Genomic DNA, 13,430 nt, shown 5'->3' with positions numbered 1-13,430 from the left:
CGGAATGCCATGTGATAACGTTACGGAAAGGCATGTGATAACAATCGAAGCATGTGATAAACTTTTCATATCAGCCCGCTAAGCACCAATTCGAAAAATATGGAATTTACGTCAATTTAATGCTATTATCATACGGTAAAATTTATATGTTATTTAGTCGAAGTATATGATAAAAGTATTTACACTAAATCTGTTGGGTGCGTTCTGATTGATATTTTTGTTTGGGAGGATTTATGTTTTAGTTGTGATTGGCTTTGAACTAGCTTACTGTAACTGCGGTTACTCTGGAATATGTTCTTTGTATATTTTGTCTATTAACTGCTTATAAATCGAGCTTTCCAGTTTGTATAATATAGGTTGTGCTGTTACTCCTCTGATCAAGGTTGAGGATGATTCAGAGCTTAAAATATATAGAAATAAGAAGATGTGGTATAAGTGCAAATGAGATAACTCTCCATCCAAGTCATACTTTGTAAAAGTAAACAATTATAGGTCAACGTACGGTCGTCAACACGGAGCGAGCCTTTGCTCACACCGAACACAAAGCTACAAAGGGCCCAAAACATGTTTACCCCTAGCATAGAATTTGTATGTGCCAACGAAACTATGCATTTGTTTACCGTGAAATATCAAAATTATGAACATCAGTTGTAGCCTTCTAAATATTAGAATGTTTTAAACTTGTTTAAAATAAATAGACACCTACACAGTAAACATAATTTTTTTATAAAAATGGAATCTAAATGTATAAAAACAGATAAATGTATGTATATCCGATCACTGTGCTACATTAGTTTTTAAATCAGAAAATTAAATATTATAAATTTGAACTAACAATACGCCGCGTTTAAAATTTACATCCACGTGTATTCCATTGTTTGTTAGGGAGCTACCATTTGATTTTTATGGGGGGGGGGGGGGGAGGGGGCTAGGATGAAATTTGAAAAAAATAGGCAGGACAGGAGTTTTGAGTAAAAAAAAGGCAGAATGAGACAATTGCCAAAAAAAAAAAGTCAGGACGACAATTTAGATAAAAAAAAGTCAGGATAAACTAAAAAAAAAAAAAAAAAAAGCAGGACCAAACAGAGTGAAAAATAAAAAGGAAAAATGCAGGAATTTTTTTTTCACCCTAGCCCCCCCCCCCCCCCCCCCCAATAAAAATCAAATGGCAGCTCCCTTAGCAGCGTGTGGTTGCACTTTTCGTCACTCATTCCAGCCATCAGATATAACATTCAGTTACAATTGTGGATTTCACGTGTAGCATGTGTTAAACAATTATAACCATTTAGAAACTCATTAAAATTGGTCACGTGAACAATATAATTATTTGGACCTTCAAACAGATTATATAATCTGAATGGTATTTTTGAACGCTGTGTTTTTTTGAAACTGTCTATAAATGATAAAATTAGTCAAAATCAATTCCATGCCAACCCGAAGACAAAGAAACACATAAAACAAACTCAAAAGACTCAAAGAGGAACACGGAAAGTCATATGAAATGACTCAAAGAGGCACACATATATCTAAAGAGGAACAAATTTAAAGAACTTAATTGACCAAAAGAGGAACACATTAAAACTTAAATTACCTAAATGGAGCACATAAAACAACTTAAATGACCCAAAAATCTTCACACATAAAAACGTTTTCTACGATTTAAAAAGGAACACAAAATTAAACCAACTAAAATGGCTAACAGAGAAACACATAAAACCAAATTTAATAACTCAATGTGAAACACATAAAACAACTGAAATGACCCAAAGAGGAAAACATAAAAACAACTTCAATGACTTAAAGAGGAACACATAAAAACAACTGAAATGACTTAAAGAGGAAAATATAACAACAACCATAATGATAAAAAGAGGAACTCACGAAAACAACTACAATGGCTTAAAGAACAAACTAAACAACATAAATAATTCAAAGAGGAACACATAAAAACAACTTAGATATATCCCAAAGAGGAACACACAAAAAACAACTTAACTTACCAAAAGGAAAACTCACAAAACAACTGAAAACCAAAGAAGTAGACATATAAGCAACTTTTATGACCAAAAGAGGAACACATTAAATCAGCTTAAATGACTCAAAGAGGAACACATTAAATCAGCTTAAATGACTCAAAGAGGAACATATTAAATCAGCTTAAATGACTCAAAGAGGAACACATTAAATCAGCTTAAATGACTCAAAGAGGAACACATTAAATCAGCTTAAATGACTCAAAGAGGAACACATGGAATTTTTTTTCTCACAAATAGGAACACATAAAACTATTCAAATGACTCAAAGGGGCACTTGAAACAAATTAAATGACATAAAGAGGAACACACAAAAACACTTAAATAACTCAAAGGGGAACACATTAACAGAAGAAATGACCCAAAAGGGAACACATAATAACTACATAAATGACCAAAAGAGGAACACATAAAAACAAGTTAAATTACCTTAATTGCTTTCATTGTTTTACTACAATTTTACAACAGAATAGATGAACCTCGTAACAATTTGATGAGTCAAGTCTTATTATTTATTTTTACAGTTTGCTTTTGTGTTTTACTGTTAGGTGAGTGTTGTACACCCACACCACATTATTTATATACCTGTTTCAAAGTCCAGGGTATGAAATTCAGTGGTAGTCATTGGTTGCTGTCTGTTATATGTGTTTTTTGTTTATAAATCATTCTGTAGGCTTTTTTGTTTGAATTGTTTCACATTTTGGCATAACATACCCCAGTAGTCTTTAAAAGTTGACTATAGGGTATGGGTTTTGATCACTGTTGAAGCCACGTCATTTGGACTCTGTTGGCTAGTTGTTTAATATTTGGAATCATACAACATCTACCTATTTATTTAGAACCCATCTAGAGTTAGCAATCCATAATTTTCTGCAAGCTAGTATTCTGAAGTTGACATCTTGGTCTTATAAGACATTTGGATATTGCTTTTATTGGAATTTATATTGATTTTGTTATATCAGAAAAGAAAATAAAACTAAATATTGCGCTAAATCCAGTAGATGTTGGATGCAAAATGATTAATATTTGAGTCTTAGATGCATTTTTTTTATTAGTTGTTTTTGGCTTTTAACTAGCTGTCAGTAACTGCAAGGACACTCAAATCTTTACTTAGTGTCCTTTTTGATTTTGGAATGTATAAGTACCCGGCTACTCTGTCTTTTTGTTAGATGTATTTCTGCATTGTATCCATCTTATGAATTTAACCCTTTTCAATGGATTTTTTAAGTTTGTGCTTATGTTATACTATAGTATAACTACACTGTCCCAGGTTAGGGGAGGGTTGACACCTTCAAATTAGTTTAACCCTGCCACATTCTGTATGTTCCTGTCCAAAGTCAGAAGCCTGTAATTCAGAGGTCACTTGTTGTATTTCATATTTGTTGTGTTTATTTATTATTTTATACATAAATCAGGCTGTAGTTTTCTCATTTTAATTGTTTTATATTTTTTATTTCAAGGACTTTTATTGCTGACTATGTGATATGGATTTTGCTAATTGTTGAAGGCTTTATAGTGACTTATAGTTGTTAATTTCTATGTCCTTTGGTCTTTTGTGGAGAATTGTATCACTGACAATCATGCCAAACCTTCTTATTTTTTATTTTATATTAAACAGGATGATTTTTGTGAATTCCAAATTACAATATTTCAACTTACATGTATTCACCTCTTTTTTTCTATGTAGATATTTTTTCTTATCAATTTCATCATTAGGAGGTGAAAAATCCACAAGAATTCAAATGAAATAAAGGAATAATTTGTCTGAAGAAAAGAATGCCCCCTCTCTGACTGTATTTTTCTAAGTTAAAAAGGGGCATAACTCTTAGAGTAAATGACTAAATGACTCACTGCCAAAATTTAAACTCTTGTCTGCACATTGTGGCTCAAGGTTTTGTGTACCAGTATGAGTTTCATCAAATTTGAATGATGCAAACTTATGTATAGGTGTGGGAACAAATATATTTTTTTACATTTTCCCTGTTATAAAGTGGAATAACTCTAAAACAATAAGTGGCTTACTGCTCAAATTAGAACTCTGTCTGTGTGTGAGTTTTGGTTCTTAGCATTGCGCATGAAATTATGAAATTTGAATGAATAAAACTTAAGAAAGAGCGCGGAAAAGAAAATGGGATTGACAAAAGGATAACTAGACAACACTTAATGCACCCTTCTTCCAGCAGCAGGCGCATAAACAGGAGTTAATGATTTTCAAGCATGCACAATATATTAAGTGCTCATTGATGAAACTGTTTCAGTTTTTGTAAAACATGACAATTTTCAAGTTGACAACCCACCTGTAACATACAAAAAAAAAAATTCTAATATATTTTTTAATTCTTAATTACAAGTATAATAAAGTTTTTTTTTAACATATTGCACACAAGTGGCATGAAATATCACATGACTATATAAAACATACAAACATTTTAAATTCAGTTCTAATAAAATAAGAAAACACAAGCAGTATTGTGACATATTCTGCCGCCTCATTTCAAAAGGTGCCAGAGATTTTCCTGATAGAAATTCTGAAGTTTTTAAATCAGAATAAGATATTGCTTCTGTAAAAAAAATTATACAAATCTGCTGAAACATGAAACAATAGAATGTTAATCGTCAAAATAACTTGTAATCAGTATCCCTTTGAAACAAAGATGTAAAGGCATAAGGCTAGTATGTTAATATCAAAAATTACTACAGAGTATATGCAAGCAAAGTTCATTCAAATAAATCAAACCTGATAATGAAAAAGATCCTTTTAAATTTAAAAAAATTTAAAATATTTTGTACATTCTTGGTTTTTAATTAAACAAAATCTTGAATCCAAATCATTTCCAGAACTTAGCCATGGGCAGTTAATATAAAACCTTTTGTATGTTGCTTATTAATTGTCTGTTAAACAAAACATATCAAAACAAATGTAGTTTTTTCTGTAAACACAGTAGCAAAATATCAGGCATATGATTAATTGCAAAACAACTATATCTACAAGGATGAAGCACAATAATACTCAAAACAAGTAACTGTGACTCATACAACTGTGCCCAAAAATATTAATCTTGTGTATGAAATACAGTCATCAAACCATTATTAAATCATTAAGAGTAGATTCTCCAAATTGTTTATTTTTACATGCTGGTAAAATTTCATTGGAATATAACCATCAATCTAATTCTTATACATATAGTTACAAGGGAGATAATCACATGAATATAGAAGCCCAAAGATAGCACACCAAATTTTAAGTTTTAGTGTGACAATGTCACTACCATAGTTTCTGAGTTTTTAATACAGTATTCAGCCTTATTTTAGGCTTATGTTTTTATTATATTGATACTATAAGTTTAAATAATATATTTATATCTATACTTAAGTTATAAAATAATACAAATTAGCTGTAACAAGTAACATATGACTAAACAAGAGTTGTGACAACAAATTTTAGAACTTACAAGGGTCAAAGTTTCAAAGTTCAAAGGTATATAAATTCAAACTATTCCTGGCATTACTGCATGAAATTGACCAAACCCATTATTCAAAGATAATGTTATATGTAGCCTCTTTTAGTCATTATCTATTCAAAGTATTTGGCACACCACGTAAATGATATTTCTCTGGTGTTGTCATAATTTGCTCAGTTGTAGAGAGAAAAAAAGTCATCATTGTTTTTTCTGGCAGTAGTTGTTCATTTCATCTGTGTCACAAATAAGTTTGGGAAATCACAAACAATTGAAATTAAAATGATTTTATTCAGTCACAGTGTTCATATGGGATAAATTCATAAAATAATCAGAATTTATAAAAGATTGCTAAAAATACAAAATTTATACAAAAAAATCTCCATAATAACTAAAATTGATAACAAAATACATGAAATTTATAAGAGTCAAGTACATATATGTATTCATATCTAAAATATCAACAATATTATTCTATAATAAAGTAACTAAAACAGTATTATTCTATTTCAATCACTTAAAATGCTCACATATTTGAAATAAAATAAACACAAAATAAATAAATACAAAATTCTGTCATTATCAAATATTCACACAAATCCAGAATAAAAATTTCAGGTCAAAATTTGTCATTTAGTCCTTGAATATTGTCTAATGTCAATGTATATTTGGAATGTAAAATTTTAAAATAGTTCCCATGGCAACTGTTTACTTTAATACTTTCATATTTTTCAGTGTTTGTTTTTGTTGTCTTATCAAGTTTACCCCATTTTTTATATGTTCTTCTGAAAAAAGGCAAAACTTTGTTTCACCTCAAATTAGTATTTTTTACAAATGACCATCAACTATTTGACACTGGACATTATGCCAACAATCAATTAGCATAACAGGAAGACATTCTTTGATCTCATCTTCTTTTTTTTTTTACTTTGAACAAACAACAGCCCCTTATATTACAAAAATTGGAGTCACAACATTAACAGTACTGATGTAAATAGTCTTCTTGTCTTTTGTCCTAATTCTGATGTGATTAACTTAGATAAATAAAACCCACTAATTCTTAATATAGACTATTATAGGACACTATTACGCTTTTCTTTCATTAAAACTGAATCTAAATTTATTAACTTTATAAAATATATAGGACACCATAACACATGACAACATCAAAATCTTTGACAAGACATCAAGATATTTCATTTGTTGTCTACTTTTTACATTAGTTTTATTTGACTCAAAGACTTCCAATAGCATGGACAAAAATATGCTGGAAATCACAACACCTTACAACATCAAAATCTTAAGACTAGATTTCAAGATATTTCATTTATTGTCTAATTACAAAACAATGATTAATTTGACTGGTGACTGACTGTCTCTGAAAAATAGCATGGACAAAAATACAATGCTTTACAACATAAAAATCTTAGGACTATAAGTCACAATATGTCATAGGTGATGCACTTATGAAGTCTATCAAATCTATTGTCAGATCCAACACAATGTTCACCATGCGTGTGTCGGTGTAAATTGACGATTATTTATCTTACTTAAGGAGTTGTTTCCCTTTGACAAAAAAATTGTAATTTGAAAATGGCCTTTGAAAGATAAGGCAAGGTGATAAAACATTTTTTTTTTTAAATCAGAACCCAAGTTTCCAGCAATTTTTGTTTTGTTTTGTAAAAACCACAATAAGTCATTTAAAACACACAGCGAAATATATGAATAATAGATGTTTTGTATTACTATTGCAACATCTGTACCATGAAACCATTAAAATGTTTAAATGTTCAACATTGAATTAATCAATATAAAATATGCAATAGCTTTACATTTGATGCAATAATAATTCACTGAATGTCATAAAAATCATTTATAAACCAATGTTTACATTCCTTGAACAAAGAAATTAATTCTTCAAAAGCAGGAAACATATTTTACTATCTAAGGATAGTACATTTATTTAACTATTTGATGTTAAGCCTAAAGAGTATTGAGATAAATTATGCAAAAAAACTAAAACAAGATAAAGGTAAATTTATTTTTTTGATCCTAAGAATGTAAATATTGATAATGCACATGCACATTTATTTAAACTACAAAGAAAGTGAAATGCTCAATCAACTGTCATCTAGAATGTCCTTTATTATATTGGATTACCTGCTTTATCTATAAACCAAAATTGTAATTTTTCATTGTTGTTCACACAGGTATTGAGTGAAGAGGCTATCAAGCATACTAAGTGCATAGTTACCTAAAATGTAAGCACACATTGTTGTAAATCATCAATGAAAACGATTTAATGAAGAACTTCAAACCAACTCTTTTTTTGGCCATTTGTTATTTATTTCTCTCAAATTTTCAAATCTAAATAAGAACTGATTTTTCAGCTTCTATGGAATAATCTTCAGCTTCCTTTCTTTAAATAAAGTGATTTTGTCTTTGAAAGACTTTCAGGAAGACATTCTTATACTTTTAGATCATATGACATTATTTGCTGGCAAAAAAAAATATGTCTAAACAGCAAGCAGTTTTCCAAAAACTATTCAACAAGAGTTCATATTACACAGATCAGATTTTTAACTTTCACTTAGCATATTTCCCAAAGGTTTCAGCCCATTTTCAACACTGACTCAGCTTCAGAGTTTTAAAGATGGGTTGCACTCATTATCTATTCACTACAAGCTGGACTCGTCAACTAGTATCAAAAGGACATCACTTTGAATATTTACAGTATGTTGCAAGCAAAGGATAAACAAATCAAAATTTTACCAATTTCAATTATGCCATGAGAGACTAGTAAAGTATTGTATAATTTGAAACATTGCGTGCTTATATTAATATCATTTGTTTTATACATGACTTTATAAGTATGATTTACTTGTGTCCAATCCATTCAGTGGCGGATCCAGAATTTTTCATAAGTGGGGGCCCACAGACTGCCTAAGAGGGCCCACTTCAGTCATGCTTCAGTGATTCTCTATATAATCAGCCAATTCTTTTCCAGGAAAAGAGGGGGGGGCCTGGGCCCCCTGAAAACCTTCTAAATCCGCATCTGCCATTTGACCTTGAGTAAATAATATATATTTAAACAAATACCAATCCACAATAGTATTTCTAACCATACCATGTTTTACAGTATGCCAGTATTAAGGATCCAGCAATTAAGGATTCAGCAATCTTTTTAAGAGGTATTTTAATTTACATTAATCTCAATATGTTTTGAACTAACATATAATTGCATCATAAAGTATCATATAAATAAGGTTTTATATCTTTTCTTGATAAAAGTAGATATTGGGACATATAATAAATATAAGATAAGAGTAAATTGCACATTAATTATGCTTAATACACCAATTTTAAGGTTAATTCAAGTGAATGGTTTGCAAATACTGGTCAACCTACTGTAGATTCAGTCATTTTCGTGGCTATCAATTTTCGTGGATTGCTGAAAACTTGCATTTTCATGGATATTTGATTTCGTGGTTTTGCCAATCTTTGTATAAAAGGCTATTAAAGATATGTTATTCATTGAACATTTGAATTTGAAGTTCAACTGTACCCACGAAACCCACGAAAATTGATATCCAACGAATAATAATCCACAGTATGCAAAGCTGAGTTCAAATCATTCCCAGTAAACCCCAAGGACTTGAAATTGGTGTATACATTAATGGAATTCATGATTAGTTTGAGATCATCAATATATTATTCACTACACTAAACTATATTGAGCAAAATAACATTTCTATTGAAACATTCTTGAAGCACTTGAAATCAGAAATAAATACAACTTAGCACTTATTGTATACCTGACAATACATATATCTCTAAATTCATTAACATCAAATGACACCATTGAAAGACAGATTAATAGTTTCTACAGTAACTAAAAGCATTGTATCTGATCAGAAACAACATTTAAAATAGCATTATGATTGTGTCAGTTGACAATACTTGGATTTGTTACTCTCTTGAGGTTTAATCAACCTTTCAAGGTCGTCAACCATTGATATTCTGTCTTCCAGACTTTGATAACAGTCTGACTGTACTATGATGAGTAACCTCTATTTCAACTGGAGAAGACTGTTCCCATGGTTCTCCATCTACCTGCATTGGCACTTTTCCTTTCAGTATAGTTATCTGTTTGGAAAAGAAAGTCGTAATTACAATTGTGTTCATTATATGTATACCTTTCTTGCCTTTGTCCATTTACAAATCTCTATGACAAATCAAAAGATCAGGGTTCCAATGTTACCTGCCAATGCACATAAGTCATATCTTTCCAAGGGAAATAACTCCAATATATTTAATTATGTAGATTGAATGTTCACTGCCAATTCATCCATGTTATGTCCAAGGGCAATAACTCCAATATATTTTGTAGATTGAATATTCCCTGCCAATGCAACATACTGTGGATTCATTATTTAATCGTTGGATACCAATTTTCTTTGGTTTTGTGGATACAGGTGAACCACAAATTCAAATTTTCAACAAATAACATAGTTTTAATAGACTATGTATTCAGAGATTGGCAAAACCACGAAATCAAATATCCATGAATAATGCAGTTTGAAGCAATCCAGGAAAATTGAAACCCATGAAAATAAATGAATCCACAGCATTTTATCTGTCCAAGGACAATAACTCCAATATGTTTTTGTAGAATTGTATGTGTGAGAGCAAATACAAAATAAAAGATGAACACATGAAAGTTATCTATATTTCCAAGGGGCATATCTCATTTGAAAAAAGCTAATCAGCTCTAATTTTTGAACTCACCAAGGACATTGCAGAGCACTTATGAGACCATTTGGACAAACACATAAATTTAATTAATATTACCAAGTTGCAAAATATCTTTCAAAAAAATCCTGTGGATTTCATATTATTGGTTGGCTACCATTTTTTTTCATTTTCATGGGTACAGGAGAACCTGTATACAGGTAAGACATACATTATCAGAATTAGACACCTATGTTGTATGTATAGTAAAGCTGATTTGTCATCACAGTTTTAAATTGAAAACATCAAGATAAATCAATCTGTTTGAGATGAAAACAAAAAAGTTTCAGAAATACCTGGATTGTCTTGCCAGATAGGAAGTTTTTGAAAAAGTGTTGAAAATGTGTTTTTTTAACTGTTTAACCAGATGTTCCGCAGGGCGCAGCTTTATCTGACCGCAGAGGTTGAACCCTGAACGGTTGGGGCAAGTATGGACACAACATTCAAGCTGGATTCAGCTCTAAATTTGGATTGTGATTAAATAGTTGACACAGCATAGGTTTCTGACACAGAATGAATGTGGTCTAATGAACTTAAAATATTTTTTTTGCCTTTGAGCAATTCACTATGCTGTTGAATATTAATCCTCTCAAAAAAATGTTTGAAGAAATTTTCTTTTTATTTATGAAATCTGAAATGAGAAAAATTTAAACCCCCCTCCCCCATTTTTTTTCACATCTCCCTTTCCTTTTTTCCAAAACTGATCTCAATTCAAATTTCTAATGGAGTTTGCAACAATAACTACTTATTTAAATACATCATAAAATATTAAAATGTAAAATAAAGTGAGTGTTATCACTGAATGGTAAAGATTGTTTTAATTTATCAGTTGGTAGTAAAAGTGAATATACATTGTATATTGTATAAAACAATGATTTAAGTTGATTCAACTACTATTCTGGACAAAGAAAGATAACTCCAATTGAAATATCAATTATATATATTGTATAAAACAATGATTTAAGTTGATTCAACTACTATTCTGGACAAAGAAAGATAACTCCAATTGAAATTACAATTAGATATTTCTTGCTATTGCGCAATACTGTGCAATTGAAAATATTTGCTATTGCACAATACTGTGCAATTGAAGATTTCTTGCTATTGCGCAATACTGTGCAATCGAAAATTTCTTGCTATTGCACAATACTGTGCAATTGAAGATTTCTTGCTATTGCTGAATACTGTGCAATTGAAAATTTCTTGCTATTGCACAATACTTAATATAATAATTTTGGATCCTGATTTGAACCAACTTGAAGACTGGGCCCATAATCAAAAATCTAAGTACATGTTTAGATTCAGCATATCAAAAAAGCCCAAGAATTCAATTTTTGTTAAAAATCAAACTTAGTTTAATTTTGGACCCTTTGGACTTAAATGTAGACCAATTTGATAACGGGACCAAAAATTAAGAATCTACATACACAGTTAGATTCTGCATATCAAAGAACCCCAATTATTCAATTTTTGATGAAATCAAACAAAGTTCAATTTTGGACCCTTTGGGCCCCTTATTCCTAAACTGTTGAGACCAAAACTCCCAAAATCAAACCCAACCTTCCTTTTATGATCATAAACCTTGTGTTTATATATCATAGATTTCTATTTACTTATACTAAAGTTATTGTGCAAAAACCAAGAATAATGCTTATTTAGGCCCTTTTTTGGCCCCTAATTCCTAAACTGTTAGGACCAAAACTCCCAAAATCAATCCCAACCTTCCTTTTGTGGTCATAAACCTTGTGTCAAAATTTCATAGATTTCTATTTACTTAAACTAAAGTTATTGTGCGAAAACCAAGAAAATGCTTATTTGGGCCCTTTTTGGCCCCTAATTCCTAAAATATTGGGATCAAAACTCACAAAATCAATCCAACCTTCCTTTTGTGGTCATAAACCTTGTGTTAAAATTTCATAGATTTCTATTCACTTTTACTAAAGTTAGAGTGCAAAAACTAAAAGTATTCGGACGACGCCGACTACGCCGCCGACGACGCCGCCAACGAAATAGCAATATACGACGAAAAATTAAAATTTTTGCGGTCGTATAAAAAGCATATTGCAAATTATGAATACACCTTTGAACCCCTCCTCCTTTATTTATGAATTCAATACATGTGCATACATTTCTATTTTGATTTTCATACAACGTATGAACATACCTTAACTTTCTTTGCCTGACCCAATCTTAGTGGCTGTGCTAAGCCCACTTGTAACTGTGCTATGTGGAATGAAGAATACAGTCCCATTACTTCTAACAAGCCGTCATTGTAACTACAAATGACAAGAAAATGTATAAATTAAATAGTATACAATTTATTTATAAACAAGAATGTGTCCTAAGTACACGAATGCCCCATCCGCACTTTCATTTTCTATGTTCAGTGGACCTTTAAAATGGGATAAAATTTGGCATTAAAATTGGAAAGATCATATCATAAGGAACATGTGTACTAAGTATCAAGTTGTTGGACTTCAACTTCATCAAAAACTACCTCCACTAAAAACTTTAACCTGAAGCGGACGAACGGACAAACGAATGAACAGACGGACCCACAGACCAGAAAACATACTGCCCATAAATGGGGCATAAAAATAACATAATAAATTGCATATTTAGAATATACTACTTTCTATAGCAATGTCATAATCAATTGTAAGTTAGAGAAAATTCTTTAATAATCAAGAATCGAAAACATTAATCATCAGAAGTTTAAATAAAATTGTTCAGTTCCACCAAATTTCCCTCAATACTAATTTATTATGCCGCAGCATTAGGCCAATGTTGGAATTCAAATAGGAACACTTTAACCTGTAAACAATTTAAAAGTTTAAAAGTCAATGGAACATGACTGAGGGTGTAGGACTAATATTTCTAAGATATCTCCATGGAACATGACTGAGGGTGTAGGACTAATATTTCTAAGATATCTCCATGGAACACAGATGTGCCAATGCTTATACAACTGCATACCAAATATCATTGTTTTACCACTAGTGGTACCCCTTTAAATGGCATAATCAGAAAGTGTAACAATTACATATAAATCAAGCAAAAGTTTCAAAGTAAATGGACCATGACTGAGGGTGCAGGGCTAAATAATCTCCATGGAAATGAGATGTGCCAATGCTAATATAATTACATA

The 13,430-nt window shown here is 30.7% G+C and overlaps 1 protein-coding gene across 1 annotated transcript in view; it reads right to left on the bottom strand.

Annotated features, from left to right (window-relative positions):
* Window positions 1-4,352: 4,352 nt before the first annotated feature.
* Window positions 4,353-13,430, bottom strand: part of LOC139488118 (diacylglycerol kinase epsilon-like) — a 35,544-nt gene continuing 26,466 nt past the window's right edge. Inside the window, exons 9-10 of the mRNA XM_071273509.1 lie at window positions 12,447-12,558; window positions 4,353-9,637 (exon numbers count right to left, since the gene is read on the bottom strand). Coding sequence (XP_071129610.1) covers window positions 9,497-9,637; window positions 12,447-12,558 — 253 coding nt within the window. The 3' untranslated portion in view covers window positions 4,353-9,496. The remainder of the gene's footprint in view (window positions 9,638-12,446; window positions 12,559-13,430) is intronic.

Source organism: Mytilus edulis, chromosome 9 (genome assembly GCF_963676685.1).
Source record: "Mytilus edulis chromosome 9, xbMytEdul2.2, whole genome shotgun sequence".
Taxonomy (NCBI): domain Eukaryota; kingdom Metazoa; phylum Mollusca; class Bivalvia; order Mytilida; family Mytilidae; genus Mytilus; species Mytilus edulis.
This window is presented reverse-complemented; position numbering and strand designations above follow the sequence as displayed.